The 20,739-nt window shown below is 45.3% G+C and overlaps 1 protein-coding gene across 2 annotated transcripts; it reads left to right on the forward strand.

Annotated features, from left to right (window-relative positions):
- Positions 1 to 2,159: 2,159 nt before the first annotated feature.
- On the forward strand, positions 2,160 to 20,415 carry GJA5 (gap junction protein alpha 5). Of its 2 annotated transcripts, none has more exons than XM_057410489.1 (2): positions 2,160 to 2,609; positions 18,995 to 20,415. In XM_057410489.1, exon 2 carries the CDS (start codon positions 19,048 to 19,050, stop codon positions 20,155 to 20,157), a length of 1,110 nt encoding a protein of 369 aa, XP_057266472.1. In that variant the 5' UTR covers positions 2,160 to 2,609; positions 18,995 to 19,047; the 3' UTR covers positions 20,158 to 20,415. The 2 variants fall into 2 exon arrangements, with proteins under 2 accessions (XP_057266472.1, XP_057266471.1); XM_057410488.1 differs by lacking the exon at positions 2,160 to 2,609 and adding an exon at positions 7,453 to 7,844.
- The last annotated feature ends 324 nt before the right edge of the window (positions 20,416 to 20,739 follow it).

Below are 20,739 nucleotides of genomic sequence, written 5' to 3' on the forward strand. Positions count from 1 at the left end.
CATCCAGTACCAACCCCCTGCCATGGGCAGGGACACCTCACACTAAACCATGTTGCCCAAGGCTCTATCCAGCCTGGCCTTGAACGCCACCAGGGATGGAGCATTCACAGCTTCCCTGGGCAACCCATTCCAGTGCCTCACCACCCTAACAGTAAAGAACTTCCTCCTTATATCCAATCTAAACTTCCCCTGTTTAAGTTTAAACCCATTACCCCTTGTCCATGGCAGCATGCTTCAACCTCCTAGGGTGAGGGGTCCCCCAGCATGCATGAGTCCAGCCTGCTAGTAGCCTCTGCCACCCCAGGAGTTTCTGAGCAACCACATTGGCTCTTGGTGATAAAAACAGGAGCTTCAATAATCTACAACGTTTTCCAGTCTATGACATTTATACACAGAGGGACCTTTACCCACACAAATGGCCCCAAGCTATATCTGTATCAGTTTACTCACATGATCGAGTCTTTGTAGGATCCCAGCCTTAGGGACTACCAAGAGTCCAACAAAAAGGCTCTCACAGCATATATCTGGGGTTGAAACACTAGTTACTAGAACAAAGTGCGAATTGATACTAGCCCAGGTGACACAGATTCCAAATAAATGCAAATAAAATCTCTTCCTTTGCCACACCACCATGTGATCTGCATGTGTCATTCCTTATGGCAGAGGCAACTGAGAGGTATATCAACTAGCTTCCTCTGCCTCAGAATTCCCCCAGCAAAGCTGGCCTGGCTGGCAATGGAGGGTGCTGAAGTTCCAGGCTATTAAATCTCATTGAATTCAATGCAACTCAAGAATGTAAGTGAAATTAAGTAAATATCTATGGACTCTAATGAACTAGGATGCTGCACTGTTCTGTATGCTTCTTTGGATGATTTGTTTGCCAAAGAAGTATCTGAGAGGGACAGAAATTAGAGAAACCTTCTAAAAGCTGTAAGAATACCTTAAATAAATGCAAAATTGTTGTACTTACATTAAAACTGCCAACTTAAGATCCAGTTTCTTAGGCCATTCCAGAGATCATGCACTCACTTTGACCCTCTTATAAGCATCTAACCGGATAAATTAAAGGGAGATTTTCTACCACTTGCCAATACAAGATGCATTTTTGCCCTAGGCCTCAGAGAAAACTGCAGCTTTGCATTCCCACTTTTAGTTAAGTTAATGAGGAGAAGGAAGATAATTTTTGAGGTGGGTTTTAATTCTTTCATCTGAAAAACAGTTACTGAGTTGTTCAAAGCTTGTGTGCATAGCTCTGCGAGATCAGTACCTCTCAGCGCCTGACTTTCTAGAGACTACTGCTGCACCATTGAAAGGAGAGGTGAGTTCTTCCTATATGCTCACTGGAAGCAGGTTAGACAGCAGACAGCACTATAAAAAAGGGATATGGCTTTGCATTAAGCAGAGTTTGTAAATGCTTCTCAGTTACTTGGTTTATTCTCTTCTTGTTTGCTTACAAACAATGAAACCTAAGGAAGGCTCAGGCAGCATGGACATTGTCTGCTTTTGAGTCTAATAGTTTGGCTGTCCATTCTTCTCACCAGACGCATGCCAGCATGTTCTCAGTGACTTAATGGCACTGCTACTTTGGGGTAGCTGAAAGGGGAAGCAGACTGCAGCTGCTTCTGAAGGATATAAATAATTTTTACAGTCGGGGGGCTCCAGTGGTCCTACAGGATCAAGGACACCTGGGCTCTATTCCTGACTCTTCTGCAGACCTGCTGTATTGTTTTGCTTTTTTCGGTAGCTCTAAATCAAGACCTTTTCCTGCCAAATTTGTAATCTTAGGTGCAAGGCTTCCATTTGTAAATCTGAGCCACAATAAGGAATTTGGGGTGCTGGGGCTAGCCTATGAATGCAAGCCCAGGTATTCATTCAACAACAAAATTACACAAAACCCATTGCACTGGTGAACACCACAAATGGCCCACAGGCCAACCCTACTTACACCATTTACCAGTTGGCCATCTGCTCCTTTCAGATATTATTTTATGGCTTTCCTTTGTTTTCACCAAGGCCTAAACAGGAATGAAACTGTGAGTCTTGTCACCAGCCCTTTTAAATAAATAGCTCTGCCATTGCTCTAATAAGTTTGACAAGTTGGTCCCAGGCCCTGGGCAGGAAGCTAATAAACTTCAAGTTGCTTTTCTATTGTTTTCCTAAAACAATTTGACTTCCTTTCTGATAGCCTCAAATTCCTTCAATAAAAATAGAGTAGCTGGGAGCCAGAGGAAGAGCTGAACTGGAGCCAAGTTGTGCTTACAATGCCGCCTGCGTAAGATCACATTTTTATCCTGATCCACGAAGACTCTTTAAAAGAATAGCAGGCAGACAGCTGCCAGTGCATGTCAGGAACAGCTCGGGAGCTAGTCTCCCCCAGCATCAGTCCTCCAGGCTTGAGGGAATCTCCATCCAGAGAGCCAGTGTCAGAGGCTGAGCTCCTGGAAGCTTTACCTTGTCCAGAGTGTCCTCCCTCAGACACGGATCTCTTCTGGGAGCTGAACACTGACAGAAAGGTGGGCTCCAGCAAGACCAAGGGGCTGTGATAAAGCTCAAACTTCAGCCAACTTCACCTGCTCCTCCCTCTACCTGTGCAGGCTCAGCAAAAAGAGGTAAAGGTCTGTTCTTTCTTCTCTTCTCTTCTCACTTTGGGAAACATATATATGTATATATATATATATATGTATGTATGCACACATATATTTTTGTAAAGCAGCAATTCATCTAGCTGGAAGTTTACAAGACGAGGAATGTCTGGTGGCTAAGGTAGATGAGGACTCCTTGCTTGAAAATGACTTGCTGATTCTTTGGACAAATCCTTTATGCTCTTCACGGTTTGGTTCCTCCATCTGTAAAGCAAGGAGAGTGTTTATAGGAGCTGTAATTGCATTATCATTTACAAAGCACTTCTCAACTACTCAGAGATGCTGCAGAGTTGAGAACTGGAAGCAGTAGCTGTGAGAGTGCCGTGCTTTATTTCCAGCAGCATAAAGCTGACAACTAAGCATTTTCTTTGGGATAGATGGTCATTTCTCCTCAGTGAGATGGAATCCTCTTCCAGTTTTTCTTGATGAAAACTTTATTGGCAAATGAGGCTGACATGCAGTGACATTTCACGCCTTGCTCTTTTTTGTTTCCTCTTTTCTCAATCCACTGGTTTGGTACCTTGAGATGGGGAGTGGAAAACATCCATTTATAATGGAATTATTTGGGATTGTTCACTAAATAAGGAACTGTAACTATAAAACTGTTCCCCCTCATTCAGGGGCCCATCGTCACACGCTACTCCTGTTCCCTTGGGCCCAGCCTGTCCTTGGGAATCTGTCTCCTGCTGGAGGATGCCTGGAAGCTGTCTCCAGAGGTCTAATGTATAGCAAAGAACTTCCCTCTCCTTCCTGTCTTTCAATCTTACTCATGCACTGGGATTTTAGATAAAATGTTTCACCAGGAAGGTAGCATCCGTTGGTGCTTTAGAGAAGGTACCAGAGGTGCCTGCTCAACACAGGACAATATGAAGAATCAGAATAAGTACAGTGCTGTGGCCAGACATCAGCGATTAAATACATGCAAGAAGTTTCTGTCTCAACTGCGTTTGGGTGGTGGTTTTTACTGACAATTCCCAATGCAGTAAATCTGATATCCTCCCAAAGCATGAAGTCCTCAGTAATGGCAGGAAAGTACAAAACATTTTCCCTTCAGACAGCCTCTTGAAGTTCTCAAATCTCAGGACAGCATCTACCCACATTAGAAACATCCTTCCAGCAAAGCCAGAGGCTTCAAGAACATCTGATTTATGTGAAGAAGCTCTTTCATAAGTGAGTTCTCATCTATACTACCGCATACTTGCAGACCTTCTGTATGCATTGTGTTGGCTTGCTTTTTTTTTGTTAGTTTAAATCTCTGACACAGAATGAATCTTCCATTAAATATCCATGGGATCAATGCCAAAAAACTCATCACACAAACTGTGTTTGGGATTTACCTCACTTCTGTGTGAAAGGAAGCATCTCTGATAAGGCAATAAGGCAAATACAGGAAATAAAATTAAAAAGGGACCTCTTGGCTTATCGGATTCAATCCCTTTGAATAACAAGCAAGTACAAAACAAATGGCCTTTCTAAACTTACTAAGCTCTGATCTAAATCTCATTAGGTTTCCACTGTCACTTGTGCTACTAGAATGCTGTTCCAGCACCTCCTTCCCTGCTCTGTTGCTTAGAAACCTCCTGATTTCCAACCTAAATTCATTCATGGCCAATTTATATCTATTTATTCTTTTCATTGCCCTTTAGCTTATGTTGCTATCCTCACTCTCTAGCACTGAGTTTCCCAACCCCAGTTCCTAAAAGCATTTATAGGCAGCAACTCTCTTCTCTCTTAACCTTTGTTCTGCCAGACTAAGTAACTAAGTTCCCTTATATTACTCACCCTGCAGGCACATCACACCATGTTTTAATTACTTTGAGTAGCTGCACTAGCATGAAGTTCAGTGCAAAATAATTAAGGCAGAAAAGCTCAAACTGGTACTGCATCTATTTTCCAGTTGGCTCATGCATCTCTCTGCAGTCATTTCTGTGGCTGATAACTAAACATTCTCTTGGCCGAGAGACCCTCTTCATCCCTCTGATCACCCTGTTGCCTTTCTCTGCACCTGTTCCAGGCTGAATATCTTGAATGTGGGTGAGCAGCACTGCACACACTATTCTGGTGGGGTCTCACATCCTCTTGGATCACATTTATCTCACTCCCTGCAACTGGAAATACTGCTGTGTCCTGAAAGCTCACTTGCCTTTTTCACCCCCTCATAGCATCACTGGTATCTCCTCCTTTGGTGACCTTCACCCAGGGCTCTTCCCTGCCTCAGTCCTGCTAACTAGGAACCCCCAATTGCTAAGAGAGATTTCTAATACTCTCTGAGCAGTAAGTTCCCCTAGTGTGTGACTTACTTTTTGTACTCCCATTTAACCTCACCTCAATCACACTAGTTCCACTCTCCTAGTGCTGGAATCCACCTTCTGGCTCCTTTCCCTCGGCAGATTTCATCAGCATTTCTACTTTCGGTGCCAAGGTAATTAACATAAATATTAAAAAGTTCAGTCCTGAGCAATTTTTGAGCAGCCTCACAAATCATTTCCCCTCAACCCATTAGGGAACTGGTGTCTCAGTTCTGTCAGCCTCTTACCCACTTGAGGATTTCTCTAATAATCCCTGTCTTCTTCACCTGAATCTTTTCCACTAATTTGCTTCTTCTAGGACACCCTATCACACACCTTACTGAAGTCCAGGTAGATAAGGTCCACTATGTTTCTTTTACCTAGAGGGTCAAGGATCTTACCCCAAGAAAGCTATTTACCCCTGACCAAAAGATGGTACATGTTGCCTTATTTTCCCCTTACCTCCTGGCTTTATTTCTCCTTTCTTTCAAAATCTGCTCCACAGCATCATAAACTGCTGAGGTCTGCAAGCTGCACATGGCAAGCTGTCAGCTGTTCTCATTCCCACCGTCTGTGGGAGCATTCACTTGCTCTCCTCACTCAAGTCATACAAGTTTTGCATAGCAGTCTCTTGGGGAGGGGAGGAAAAATCCTTCTTCCCAGTTTACCAGTGGGAAAACAGCTATTTCTCTAGCTGTGGAGCTGGAGAAGCTGCCATGACACCTCTGTTTTCCCTTGAAGGGGGTGCAGTAGCAAAGAGAAGGGACAGCATATTGAGGGTCTGGCTGAGGTGTCCATACAAGATATCTGCTCACCTTTCTGTCTTTTGCCTCTCTGTCTGCCTCCACCCATTTCCTTTACGTGCACCAAAATTCAAACAGTTACCACCATCACCAAAAAAGAGCTTGAAACAGTTACCTCCCATGCATGATGCATGCATTGGACAGAAACCTTCTCCCCTCCCTCATTCATTCAACAGAACCAGACTGTTATCTGCTGGATCCAGAGATTAACTCTAAAGGAGAATGAGTATGCCACACAGGAACAATACCAGGAGAGGGAACACAAAGGAGTGAGCAGTGAGAATCAGACCTGATTACCCTGAGCATGCTGCGAAGTGTCAGCCATGCAGGGAGCGATTACGTTTCAGACAGCTCACTCACAGGACCTGCTTCTCTATAGCACGTGAGAAACACTTGACAAGCCTATCCCTAGCCTATCCCAAAGCCATCTGTGAGCTAGATCTGTATTATTAACACCTTTTTTTGGACACTTTATCATAAAGTCCTTGGCAATTTCACTGGCATAAAATCAACAGGGATTTACAAAATAATGCCTTAAGGAAATTACTCCAGAAAGATAAAAGAGCACAGCGATATTCTCCTTCCCATGAAATTCCATCACAGATATGCAACTGCCAGGCAGGAGAGGGAGAAACTACTCCAAAAACATTCCTGTCTTCTTTGAAGTCACAGAGGGCCTTTCATTAAAGTTAGAAATTAAGCAAACGACTGTGGGTTTCTCCACACCAGGAGCTCATTAAGCTACTATGGAAATTTGCTGTGAAGTGTGTGTCCTGCACTAACCATCAGCAAGGATTCAGCTCTCTTGAAAAGGAGTTGCAGTCTTAACTTCAAAGTGAGAGTGTCCATATAGGACACACCTCCAGAGGTGGCCTCTGCCCAGCACTGTCCCTGCATAGGCTGCCTTTCCATCTTGAGACTAAAGGGGCTACTAAATTAGTGGAAGAACAATGATTACATTAGAAGAGTTGCCAGCTCTATGTTTTAGTCTCTGAACTGCTTTTGCTTCATGATCTACACCAGCATAGGGACCTCTGGCTAATTTTGTTCTGGATGGGAGATACCTAGCCCAGGAAGGATTGCTGGAGGGACAACCACCAAAGCTTGTGCATAGCAAGCCAATCCTCAGAACAGCAGAGTGTTCTGCGCAGATCTCATTCTTCTCACACTGGCTCTTTGAGACCAGCCTTGAACAAACCAGGAGGCATCTCTGATTCAGCCTCTTCTCTAGGGCCTGATGTGCAGAAGTCAGAGGCTCAACTTGACACATACATGAAATACACCGCCTTCAGACACTTAATGTGCCAAAAGCAATTTTAGAAAGGCCCAAATGCTCATGCACCAGACTGTGCTGGTGTGAGGAGGTGGTGGTGGGTTGTTGTGTCAAAAACACCTCTCTTGACAGGCAGGTTATTCTCCATTTATCAGTAAAACCCTCCTGGGAAGCATCCAGTGCCCTGTGGGACAAGGCTGCAGCTGTGCTGCGCCCCTGACCCAAGCCAGCAGAGCAAGTCCTATGTTATTTGAAGAGGTGGAGGTCTCTGCTCCACATGAATTCAGCTTTGCCAAACTAAGTGTGATTGAGTCAGGAAAGTGTATTTCATTGATGTCTTGCATGCAAAAAGCTTCCCGGGGTCTGGCTGGTGTAATTGTGGGGTTGCCCCAGCTTTAAGGAAGGCTTAGACCATAGCATGTTATCAGGGGGAGGAGGTGCAAGGAACAGTGGTAGCAGCAACTGGAAGGGACAACGCAAAGCCAGCAGTGAATGCATCCTGTCGGCATGGGGAGGGTGGCACGGAGAGAGGCTGGGAATGGGGAGGGTGGTCTTTAAAGAGAAAACAACAGGAAACTAGGCTTGAAAATAGATTAAGCTGGAGGGTGTGGGAGAGACAAGAAAATTAGGTGAAGAAGGAAGAGGGGGAAAAGCAGAGAGGCATTGGGGAAGACAGAAAGTGACACAGAAAGGGGGTGGAGAAAGACGGGAAGAGAGAGAGGACCTATTAAAGGAATAAAACCAAGCAACCGAGAAGAACAAGGTGTCCAACTCAACTACAGAAAGTAAAAGTGCTAAAGGAAGGAGAGGAGACAGAAGACAAGATACGGGAAATCAGGTAAGTAACCATGAGGGGGGAATAACAGAACTGCAGAAGCATCGATGGCAGATCAAGCTGTTACACTCGAGGGGAAAACAGCATGAAGGGAGAAGAGGACTTGATGAGGCAGGGAAAGAAGGATGGCCAAAAATAACTTAAGAAATTAACTTTTTCTTTCAATTTCCCTCCAAAGCATTCCCAATAGTAATGGCTTGGGACATTTCAGGAATTAAACTATTTTTGCCACATGCAGCTACAGAAATTATGAGGAAGCCTCCCTGCACTGAACATGGATACCGACAGATTTCAATGTACCGGAAAGCAGGATAAGATCCCCAAGTATCCTCAGACAGTCTAATGTGCAAATTGCAGTTTCTGTCAGATCCCATTTCAGCGTGTTGTCGGGCTGCTCAGGGGAGAGTGGTGAAGGGAACCCTTACCTATGAGAGGCTCTCAGGGTATAAACACTTTACCAAGTGTCTGCATGAGCTACCTATATTCCAAAGTGTGCAGGATGGTTTCAAAATACTGCAGTTTCTTTCCCTTGGAAGTATTGTATCCTGGCTGGCATGCAACATGGAGCCTGGGAATGTAACTCAAATGTAGAGAAGTGCCTTGCTCCTATCTCCCAGTCACCCATTCAGCACACACCACGGGGGGGGAATGCCTTTCTTCTCCATCCCGACACTATCCAGGGCAGCCTCAAAGAGGTACACAGACCTAAAGGAGCAAACGCCCTCTCCCACTAGCAGCTGCTGCTTCTTTTCATTTGCCTCATCACTTTTTTCCCCCTTTTTGCACTTCGAATGATTATTCAACTATATTTTCATAATTTAATACTTCTAGCATTGCCACTGCATGTTTCAAAGAACAGCCCAGCTTGAAAACACAGCACCCCTATACACGCACCTGGAAAGAAGCAATCACAATGAGTGTAGAGGTCGCCTGCTAATTGTCACCTCTGATCTGTGGTAGCTCCTTTGATTTCCTAAAGGGTCGTTTTACCGGTCATTTGTCACATCTAATGAGCTTTGTGGTGCACTGATTTTAATGGCTCTGGTAAACTGAGGCAGTGCCTCTGTCCTTGAAGTACTGTAAAAACCATCAGAGGATCACATACAAAGCATTTCTGGACAAACCTCATCTACAAAAGTCATGGGCTGAATAAGCCTTAATCTTTGAACAATTCCTCATCAATAAACTCATCAAAATACTATGCTGAAGCAGAATGTGTGAGAGCTTTTCCCTCCTGCTGCCTATGTGATCCTCTCTTTAAGGCTAAAGAACTAACACATGTAATACATGTGTGCTGACATTATATGTCTGCATATATATGCTATAGCAGCATGTGCAGCTAGAAGTGGGTTAAACTGTTATGCAGAAGCCTCACAGCATTCAATATGTGCACCAGAAGCCATAAGAATCTGCATTTGCTGGTCCCTTCAAAATCTACTGAGAAGAGGGCAGATTTCTAACTTTCTTCCTCCTTTCCTTGGGAGCAGAACAGTAGTTTGGGGAAATTCCCAAGGCTTCCGGATTTAAAATACTCATCAGGTTCCAGTCACTTGGGAACTATGTTAAGTATTCCTGCTACCATAACTATTTGGAGTTGTTGGTTTTTTCCACTCAACAGTATATATTATCATAACATTTTAGTATTATGGGCTTTCACATGAAAAATTTAAGGCTTGCCCCAAAAATAGAGAACTTCATACCCCAGCCTCTCTTCTCTTTCTGACCTTCAGACAGATTTCACACATCCTGCACGTTTGCCCTTGTTTTCTGACTTATCTCGCAGCATTGAAAATAGACGAGAAGGAATGAAGTGATTCGGCACTATGTCGTGTCATTGGGGAGAACATTTCAGAGACTGCTCCACACCTCGGGTGCTATTGTATGAGGCACAAGGACAGACGCTTAAAATTAGAAATAGTTCCTGGGAGGCACCAGAGAAACTTCAATCTTTGGCTAACAATTCATAAAGAGTGAGGGGGCAAAATATTAATTTTATGTCTATTGATAAGCAACAGAGAGACCTCTATGAACAATACTCCAGCATGCCAGCTCCTTCCTGAAACAGAAATATTCAAACCACACAGTAAGTATTGAGCATAGAGATGCATGCTTCTAAGTCTCTCTAGCATATCTTTAAAGAGGGGCCAGTTGGTTTTAATATAAGAACTAAGGGGGTTACACTTACATTTCCATCTTTCTTCGATATCTTTCTCATTACGGACGTGCCTTGAGAATTTCCATATGAAACTCCTCTCCCTTAGAAGCAGAAAAGCTAACAGATGCCTTGGTCAGGGCACAGGGTCTCTCGGGAAGTGAAGTAGTCCAGCAGGGCGACTGCTGCAGAGCTCCAGGGCCTTGGGCTACATTCAGATGTCTGGTGAAGAAAGGAGGGAACAGTGGGATGGGAGAAAAACTGCCTCCAGTTTACAATGAGATAAAGCCATCCAAGGGGACTGGGTTTAATTCTTGCTTCTTACTCCAGTTTTCTGGATTCATGATGGGGCAAATGGCTTAAGCTGTGTTTCCTCACAAATGCCCCCTCAGTGGTATCTCTTGTTCTGGATATCTGACTTCTAGATGTGGTCCAACTGGTGGAAGTGATAAACTCTCCCACTCCAGCATTAACCAGACAGAGCTCTGCTTTGAACGTACATCATACAGTGTTAAGTAGACTGGAAAGAAAAAACAACCCAGATTAGCAATATCACAAAACAGCTTCCAAAATTAATGAACTTTTTTTTATCTGAATCTCTCATTGCCCTAGTTCCTCAGCTGTAAAGTTGATCTAATACAATCTCCTCACCTCTGTGTGGTAATGATAAGTCAATTAATAATTGTGAAGCAATCAGATACTGTTGTGATGAAAGCCATAGGAAAACCCATGAGGAAACTAATAATTCTCTCTTTAGAACTGGACTTGAATAATGTACAGTAAATGAGGCACAGGCCACCCACTGAACAATGAGGAGAAAACAAAACACTGAATAGCTGCTGTTCAAGAAAGCCCCAGCCAGGCTGGCACAGAAAAAGGCAAGCATCCTGTGCAAAGAATGAGGTGACAATGTGGGGATGTGGTTAAAGACTCATAGCTATGAGGTACAGGCACAAAGAGATTGAATTAAGATTACTGAAAACAGTAACTTCAGCATTTCCTAACTCTCTGTTTCTGGGTTAGTTGTTTTTAAAAGAGGGGGAAGGGGCATGCATATATATATACGTAGAGATATATATATCTATACACATACACTGAATATATAAAGTAATCCACTCACAGGCTATAGCCAGACTTCACCCTGGGTGAGAAATTAAATACTTGAGGCAAGGATGCAGCAATGGAGCTGGAGTGTGAAGAGAATCCGACAGAGTTATTGAAAGAAGGAAGAAATTAGATTTGACAAGGTGGTACTAAGTGGGAAGCAGATAGTCACTGAAAATTCCACCTTTCTAAAGCTGTAAGCAGTAGCAATCTTGGTGCTGTAGAGAGTTAAGTGGTCAAAACTGCTAAAAACGTTAGGCAAAGCTCTGCGGGGGGAACTTGACTGTAGGAGAGCAATGGGGAAGCAATAGGCAGGGAGACACCAGGCAGCGAGGAGGGAAGAAAGGATGTGAAAAGTGAATGAGAGCCCTCTCCCTCTCCAGTCTGTTTTATTTCAATGCTATAACAAGTTGTATCTCATGCAGTCTACTACTCAGCCTAAATTCACGTAGGCAGGTTTTATCCTCCTATATGGGGCCCAACATGATGCCTGCCATCACTGCCACATCTCCTCATATCAGCCTCCCCAACTGACGAAGCAGTGCTTAAGATCAGCTTCTCTCAGCATTGCTGAGGAACAGCTTTACTACAGCAGCCCCCAAATTTCTCAGGATGTTTCTGTTTTCCAGAGCTCCCTCTGCCCTGTTTGGCTGTCTCCTCTCCTGTGTGCAGCACTGCCCAATTTATCATCCTCTGTATATTCATATATGATTGCCTCACCCTGTAAAGATAAAAAAAAACTGAAAGAGCACCAAGGTCTGTAATTCTGAACCGGATGCTCTTCATCTGGTTAGTTAAGGAGTAATACCCCTGGGCTTCTTTGCAACATTTACATCAGAGAGAGAACTGATGTTTTTTCCTAGCAAAGGCACATCTGAGCCTTCATTTAGCTTATCCCAAGTTCAGTTTTGTCACATTTGTTGAGCTCTCTAAGGACTTAATTTTCTCTAAGACAGAGAGAATCCCAAGAGAATTAAAGAGCATTCCCTGCATGTGAAGCGTAAGCCTGGATACCACCATCATGTAACTATTTGATGCAGGCCTTCCAAACACAATGGGACAAATTCATTCCTCAGCTTGACTTACCTAAGTTCGAGGTCTTTTCTGTACTTGGTTTCCTGCATCTACATCAGGCAGAGCTTGGCCCTAATATTTTGATATATGAAAGCACAATTTGACCTTGGTCAAGGGCAGGGGCAGAAAAAGCACTAGAAATCCTGGATAGGCAAATAATAAAAATTCAGCTAATCAGAGTCTGCAGCTTCACCACCACTTCAGGTGAAAATATTCTACATAATATTGTCATCTGTGTGTGGAACACATCCCTGATGTACACGCTTGGAGGTGCTGAGTGATTTCCCTCTGCCTGGGTCTCCGTGCGTCAGGGCTGTGTGTGTGTGACAGGTCATTCAACTCCCTTATCTTCTCACCCACTCACTTTTTTGTGAATGCTGAGATTTTCCACGTTTGGAGAGGAGGAGGGAAGCACAGCTCACCAGGGAATAACAAGCTGTCTGCAACTGCAAGCAGGACCAGTAGTCTGGATACTAGTGTGACCTGTTCAGAAATTACAGTGAACTCAGGAGGAGCAGAGAGATGAGAAGCATTCGATGTCTGTCTCCTAGGACAGGAACTGTTAACACAGAGCTCTGCCTTCTCCTGCAAGGTTTGAGCACTGGAGACAGTCACTCTTCCTACACTGGTTCAGCACAAGACTTTGAATCCAAGGAACTAGAAGGGAACATGTCAGGTTTGCTTGGTCTTTTTTTGTTAAAGCCTATTTAGTCCAGATCCATGTGCAGATCAGAGTTACTAATTTGGCTAAAGAATGACCTATTTCAGGCAGAAACTTAACCACATGCATGCATATATGAAGCCAGAGGTGCTTGGACAAAATTCCTAACAGGTCATTACTTGCCTGTTGTATACACATATAAAGGAGCCAATTTAGGCTGAGGTGGGCTTCAGCATCGGTCTATGTCACAAAGCTATGAAAAGCCTCTGCAATTCAAAGCATTGCACCCATGCTGGACAGTGCATTTCTAATTTCATTCATCTTTTAACATTGTAAACCATGTGTGCTTCCTGACCAGGTCCTGGCAACAAAGGAGCACTGTATATGTATGTTGAAAAGTCTGCTTCATTTTGGGCACGGACTATGGCTGCAGGTTCTGCCAACAATAACAAGATGTTTGTCCTTAGAAAAGCACAAAAAAAAAACAAACAAACGAGAACCTCTGGTTCTTCCAGGTGCACCTGCTGTAGAAGTCTAGCAAAACAAGAGGGATTTTGTTCAGGTTACCAAGACAGTGTTATCCTGGGGCACAGGAGAGAAGGGCTGCAGTCTCTAGAAACAAATGTTCTTGCGCTGTAGAACCAGTGCTGTGTCACTATCACCAAGTCTAAGAGGCACTACTGCATACAAAAAAAGGACACCAGTTTGCAAGTTGCAACCCCTGTTCCCAGACTGCCACTAACACACTGACCTTGAACAAGGAGTTTGCCCTTCCTTTACCCCAGAGATCACAATCTGCAAGATAAAGATGACAGCATCTACTGCTAAAAGGGGGCTGGAGATCCTTAAGTGAAGGTAGAGCTGTGTAGCAAAGCAGCAATCTCCAGCACAAAGCTGAAAGCATCCTTCCTAAGCACGTACATGTGTGAGCGGGCAGTTTTGAAGTGTAGGGACCACTTGGGTCTGGCTGCAGCCTGACAGGTGTCAGCACAGGGGGAAAGACCTTGGCCCACATACCCTCCACAGCAGCTCTCTGTTGTGCCACACACTGCCCTGGACCTGGTATGAGGTGACACAGCTGGAGGAAGGCAGGCCACAAGCGATTCTGGATGCTCCACTACACAGGGCTGCCACTTCTCATGTGCCCTGTACCTAAAAGGAGATGGCTACCTCCCCATTCAGTAGCTCAGAAACGATGGACTTGTTGCATGTTTTCCACACACACACCTATGTCTGGTGTGTAAGCCTCTTCAAAACATCTTGGGCCCCAGACTTCCAGTTCATTGGGACACCTGATTAACTATCAGATACACACTTCTGTATCCAATTGAGAAAATCACACATATCAATTGGGCAAAAATAAAATGGCTTTAACTTTGGGGCTTTGCCCCCTTGCTGGAAAGCGCACTTCTACCGCACAAAGGAGCCTTCCTCAGGGACCCTCTCACGCGCCCCTGGGACCTGCCAATAGGTCAGCGCAGCGAGGGAGAGCAGAACCAGTGTCATAATCAAGCTCTCCACTTTATTTTAGAAACATCCTGCAGAGATGGCAACCTCCTGTCACCTTCCTTGTGGGAAAAGTTAGCATGAAGTGTTGAGCTCAGCTATTTATATCACTGCTGATAGTCTTGCCTGTCTTCTGAAAAGGGGAAAAATTTCTTCCTAAGAATCCCTGTGGAAATAAACTCATATAAAGAAGATGACCACACAGGAATAGCCCTCCTGGCTCTCTGTAGTGAATTTCCTCGATGTTTATCAACATGCCAATGAGTCCCACCACAGGGAGCACACCTGCCGGAGCAAGCAGCAGCGATGTAAAATGCTCACATGTCCTTCAGAGCATGTCACATCACCAAGAGGATAGGAAAAGCAGCTCCAAGAGCAGCAGATGCTTCCCCTCCCACAGAAAAAAAGTAGTGCAGAAAGGGACAGGCGGAGAACAGCCCATGGCTGGTGCACCAGCGGGTGCTGACCCCACTGGGGTATTTTTATCATGGAATTTGGCAGTCACAAGGCAGCTTGGAGCTAAGTGGACCGCACGCCCAGCCTGTGGTGTGATGCTCTGGTTTCCACAGCTTTAGCAGCATTCCAGGTGATGATTAAGCCAGGATGGCCACGTCGATGGATTAGTGCCAGGCTGCACTGGGCTTTGTCACATACGCATTTCCCGGTGCCAAGATCCCGTGACTATGCACACGCAGCAGATAGCTGTCAAGCCACAAGCATGGCCAGGCAGTGGCACAGCTCACAACTCTGCATGAATATGCATGACTCTGGTATTAAGACAGTGACGAGACCCCACAAATATACCCAGAGGTGTTTTTCGCCAAGTCACACCAGAGTGAGACAAGATTTGTCCAACTGAGTCCAAAGAAGGAACATAAAAGGCCAGAGATGTGCACACACTGAGAGGTCAAAGCATGTGAGGACAAAGCATGTGAGGACAAAGCATGTAAGGACAACAGTAGTCTGGGAATGAGGAAAGGGAGCTATGTGGAAAATTCCCAAGACTAGTAAAGCCATGAGGAGAAAGGCTAGGTCAAAGGCAGGAAAAGCTGTCAGGAGATGACAACAATCTTTCTTTGCTTGCTGGCAGCAGAGAGATGCTCTCTTCTGTTGCTCTAGAAGGCCCTTGATCTGGCATTGCAAGAAGAGATGGCTAATAACTAAATACGTGCCAGACAAAAACCACTGCTCTAGGAGGGAAAGCCCTTCTGGTTTCCAAAACCTGCTCTCCTATGGCCACCAACCCCCTTGTGGCAGCCACCTCTGCTCTCTATGGAGCTGTTGCAGGATGATCAGGAGGCATCCTTGGGCAGCCCGTCCTTTAAACAGCTTGTGGCAACAGCCAGCAGCAAAGTGCAGAGGAAATGGCCCTATTATCTGGCTGTATGTGGCTGCTAGCCTTGGATCCTTCTGATTTTACATCCTCTTAGAAAACATTGTGTATGTTTGAAGCAGGTGATTTACCATTATTCTCAGATCCATTAACATTTTTTATTTCCAGACTCCTTGCACTTACATTTTCTTTACTTCGTGTTCCATACACACTGATTTTTACAATTTGCAAGTGCCTTGGTTTAGTAGCCTTCCCTAGGGAAAACAAGCCATACCAAAGCCCCAGACTACCTGACCATGGCAGAACTAATGGAAAGAGGTGCTCAGTTTGTGACTGCACATGCCCATGTGTCGTGGTTTAAGCCCAGCCAAGCAGCCGCTCGCTCACCCCCCCCCCCCTTTCTCCCCCCACTCCTGGAGGGATGGGGAGGAGAATCGAAAGAATGTAACTCCCACAGGTTGAGATAAGAGCAGTCCAGTAACTAAGGTGTAACACAAATCACTGCTGCTGCCACCAATAATAATAATGATAAGGGAAATAACAAGGGAAGAGAACACAACCGCTCACCACCCGCTGACTGATACCCAGCTCGACCGAGCAGTGATCTAGCCCTTCCAGGTAACTGCCCCCAGTTTATATAGTGGGCATGATACGCTGTGGTATGAAATACCTCTTCGGCTAGTTTGGGTCAGGTGTCCTGTCTCTGCTTCCTCCCGGCTTCCCCTCCTCTCTGGCAGAGCATGAGACTCAGAAAGTCCTTGGTCAGAGTAAACATTACTGAGCAGCAACGAAAAACATCGGTGTCATCAGCACTGTTCCCAGGCTGAAAGTCAAAAACACAGCACTGCATCAGCTACTAAGAAGGAGAAAAATGACTGAACCCAGGACACCATGGCAGGAAGGAAAACAGCCTGGGCACACCCAGGGAGAACTGTGTCCATTTTTACCCTAACAAGCAAGGTGAATCAAGAAAAGGCAGCTATCAGCAGGAGCAACAGGGGCATCTGCAAACAATATAAACTCACCTGGGAAAATGAGGACACTCACCACTGGTCATGCTGTACTGGAAGGAATATTCCACGCATACAGTTGTGTTACAGCATATCGATGTCGGACACATCTGTACATCGAACTCTAGGTGGATGGTGCCTTGTCTGTACTCTGGGTCTGGGGCAAACAAAATAAAACAAAACAAAACAAAACAAAACCTTATTTCAGTGCAACAGCCTGTAAATATTCCCCATCACTGATTTATCTGCTTGCATTGAATCGCCTGGTGCTCACAGGATGAAGCCATATGCTAATTTCTCCAGAATGCACTAACTGCACTAAAGCCATTTCAGAAGCTAAGACAGCCCCACACACTTGCCAGTGCAGACAAGAGGAGTCAGAAAAGACTAGCTGATTTTCTGTGTTACTGCTCCTCCAGTTCTGGGCTAGCAGCACGATGAAAGCTTCTGCAAATGCCAAGCAGCCACCAGGATATACATCAGCACAACTGCAGTATGTCTGCTGAAGCAGGAGAGAGGCAAAGCACATCCTTTGCTCCCTCATACACCCCTTCTCACTCATCACACAGCTTCTGACAGGCAATAGGGCAGCAAGTGGTCACCTCCCTGTCTCCTCACCTGAGCAGTCCTCACCTTTCCTTACCTCAGCAGCACCAGAAGTTTAAGGATTCAACTTTTGACCTTCTGCATCCACCCTTGCAGATGGACACCACACAGAAACAATAGATGGCATAAATAATTTTGTGTGCTGCTACATTGAATTATATCACTTACATGAGCAGAGGAGGGGATATTATTCCCCCAACAAGGGTACCCCTCTGTTCTCCAGCTTTTGCTCACAGCAAATCTACACAATATTGCTGCAGTAAATTTTTAGCTTTTAACAGTGTCTACTCTCCACAGACATTCTTTGCACAGTAAAAATAATTGGCTCTTAAAGACAACACAAGGGACAATAAAGAAGGAGAGTTAGCAACTTGGTCCCTACAGCTTTGGGACTTACAGAGTCCAGTGCTTTAATTATTTCATTATGGTGATTATTAAGTTTCTCATTTACTTATTAAAATTATATTTTCAAAAAGAGTGACTGTGGGAGAACATTATCTGCAAGGTAATACTGCATACTTTATAGCACCTTGCCCTTAACTCATGCACAAGGGAGAGCTTTGCAGTGCCCGGGGAAGGTAAGTATGGCGAGTATAACTGGATCAGATGGTTGCTCAAGCACTGTCACAGAGCTCCACAAAAAAAGGATTAAACTCATCATTCTCTTTTTATCCAAGAGGTTAAGTGACTTGGCCAGAAACAGTCCATCAGAGACAGAAACAAGACTGAAACGGGCTCTCCTACATCTTCATTTTGCAATCTTAACTACCAGCCCACCAAACCTTTCCTCTTATCAGACCACCTACCACAGCACTTCCCAGGAGCTGCTGGTCCTTGGGAGGCACTTCAAAGGAGGCTTTTTTCTTTGCCTTTGTAATTTGAACTGTGAATTTCATCTCGGAGCTTAAGAGGAGGGAGCAAGATCCGCCATTTAGATTGTGCAGCAGTTCCTTCTCAGAGAGGTGTGACAGGGAGGCAGCAGGTTAGGTTTACAGGACTGGCACAGCTCATCAATGTCTTTACGCTCCCCGAAACATTGGCAATTTGTAAATGAAACACTTGCAACTGGTGACACTGCAAAATCAGAGCAAAAGCTATGGCAAAGGTGGGCAACAGAAAGGTTTTCTCTGCATTTCTTTCGGTGGTGGCATTGAGCCCAGAGCTGCAGGCACTATATGTCCCAGGTGTCAGTGCAGGTGTCACACAAAGGAAACATATGAAAGTGCCAAGGCACTGCTCAGACCAAGCTGCAGACTCCAGTCTTCCCTCCCAGGGGATCAGCCCATTAAGGAATCCCGAGAGCAGTCTGCAGACAGATGATTTAACTACACAGTCCACAGGGGATGCAATAGGCAGACCACAGCGAAAGAGCTTTCTGAACCAAGAATAAATCTGGCTCATCCTCAAAGTTTAGCAGCCCATTTAACAGATTGTAGTTGGGCTATGTGAAAAAGATCACTCTTTGTTTCAGTAGCTGAATTCAAATAACAAAAAAAAAACAAAATTAAAAAAAAACAAAAAAAAAAACCACAACAAAGCATTGTTTTCAGTGGATGCAAGATAAAGTTTTCATCAAACCACACCTTAATCATTTCATATCAAATGCAAACATTTCCTTTGACAGAAAATGAATAATTTCATTCCACACATTCCCAGCTGAGCATTTCCTAACCCTCCTTAGAACCAGTCTTCTGTTTTCTCCCACAGACGCTGTCCCCGATTCTCCCTCCAAGATCTCTCATCCCTCCTGGTAAGCAGAAATGGGGGACTGGAGTTTCCTGGGAGAGTTCCTCGAGGAGGTTCACAAACACTCCACAGTGGTAGGGAAGGTCTGGTTGACTGTGCTCTTCATCTTCCGGATGCTGGTGCTGGGCACAGCAGCAGAGTCCTCCTGGGGGGATGAGCAGTCTGACTTCATGTGTGACACCCAGCAGCCTGGCTGCGAGAACGTCTGCTACGACAAGGCTTTCCCCATCTCCCATGTCAGGTTTTGGGTCCTCCAGATCATCTTTGTCTCCACCCCATCTCTGGTGTACATGGGCCATGCGATGCACACAGTGCGCATGGAGGAGAAGAGGAAGATGAAGGAAGCAGAACTAGAGGCCCGTGAGATGAAGAACAATGGTGACACATATTACCAGCAGAAGTCTGCTGTGGTGGAGAAGGCTGAACTGTCTTGCTGGGATGAATCAGGAGGCAAAATCATACTCAGGGGCAGTCTGCTGAATACCTACGTCTATAGCATTTTGATTCGCACAGCCATGGAAGTGGCCTTCATTGTGGGACAGTACATCTTGTACGGCATCTTCCTGGAGACCCTGTATATCTGCCAGAGGGCACCTTGCCCCCATCCCGTCAATTGCTATGTTTCCCGCCCCACAGAGAAGAACGTGTTCATTGTCTTTATGCTGGCTGTGGCAGTGCTCTCCCTATTCCTCAGTCTGGCCGAGCTGTACCACTTGGGCTGGAAGAAAGCCAAAGAGAGGTGCTCCCGATCCTACAAGCCCAGCCCCAGCACAGTCCCTGGCAGACTGGAGTCTGCCCCGCAAGCAGAGAGGGCCCAGATGTACACTCCTCCACCAGATTTTAACCAGTGCTTGTCAAGTCCCAGCGGGAAGTTCATCAGCCCCTTCAACAATAAGATGGCCTCCCAGCAGAACACCGCCAACTTTGCCACCGAGAGGGTCCATGGCCAAGATGATGCTGCTGGTGAAGGGCCCTTCATTAAGTCCAGCTACTCGGAGAGCCCAGAGGTGGCCAACGAGTGCGCAGCACCCACCTTCCCTGAGAACTACTTCAACGAGAAGCGTCGGTTCAGCAAGACCAGCCGTGCCAGCAGCAAGGCAAGGTCAGATGACTTGTCTGTGTGACCTGGCTCTAGGAGGGATGAGAAGAAGGAGCAGTCTCAGCACTTAGTGGACCTTCTGCAAAGTGGACTCCAGACTTTTGCCACTAACCTCGCTCTTTTTTAACACCCTCTTGCTCCTTTCCAGTGAACATCATTGCTGTATCGCAGACAGCGCCTGTCACAGCTTAAGGCAGGGACAGCCACCGGGAGACACACACTGAAGAAAAGCACCCATCTCAAGATGTGAAGCTCCAAGCCATATTTTCATCATGGGATGCACTGAGATTCACCATCCTCAGCCTAGAAGAGCACAGGCCAGCAGACTCCTGAGGCTGACCAGCAGGTATCTGCTGTGACACTGTATTCAACAAACTGAACCTCAACCTCCTTACATCTTTGTGTCTATTCAACATTTACCACATCAGCTTGGCAGTTATACAGAGCTAAAGCTTCCCTCACCTGCAGGAGGCAGAAACACACTGGTAGGCCTTCTGAAAGACTTTCTCATCTGCTTTGTTTTCAGCCTTTCTAACCCTCCCTTTCTCCTCCTGAGCCCAGATATTTTACAACAGTTTACCTATACAATAAAGCCTACTTGAATTTT

Source organism: Pezoporus wallicus, unplaced genomic scaffold (assembly GCF_028554395.1).
Source record: "Pezoporus wallicus isolate ANWC-B61680 ecotype Strahan unplaced genomic scaffold, APGP_CSIRO_Pwel_v1 contig_229, whole genome shotgun sequence".
Classification (NCBI taxonomy): Eukaryota; Metazoa; Chordata; class Aves; order Psittaciformes; family Psittacidae; genus Pezoporus; species Pezoporus wallicus.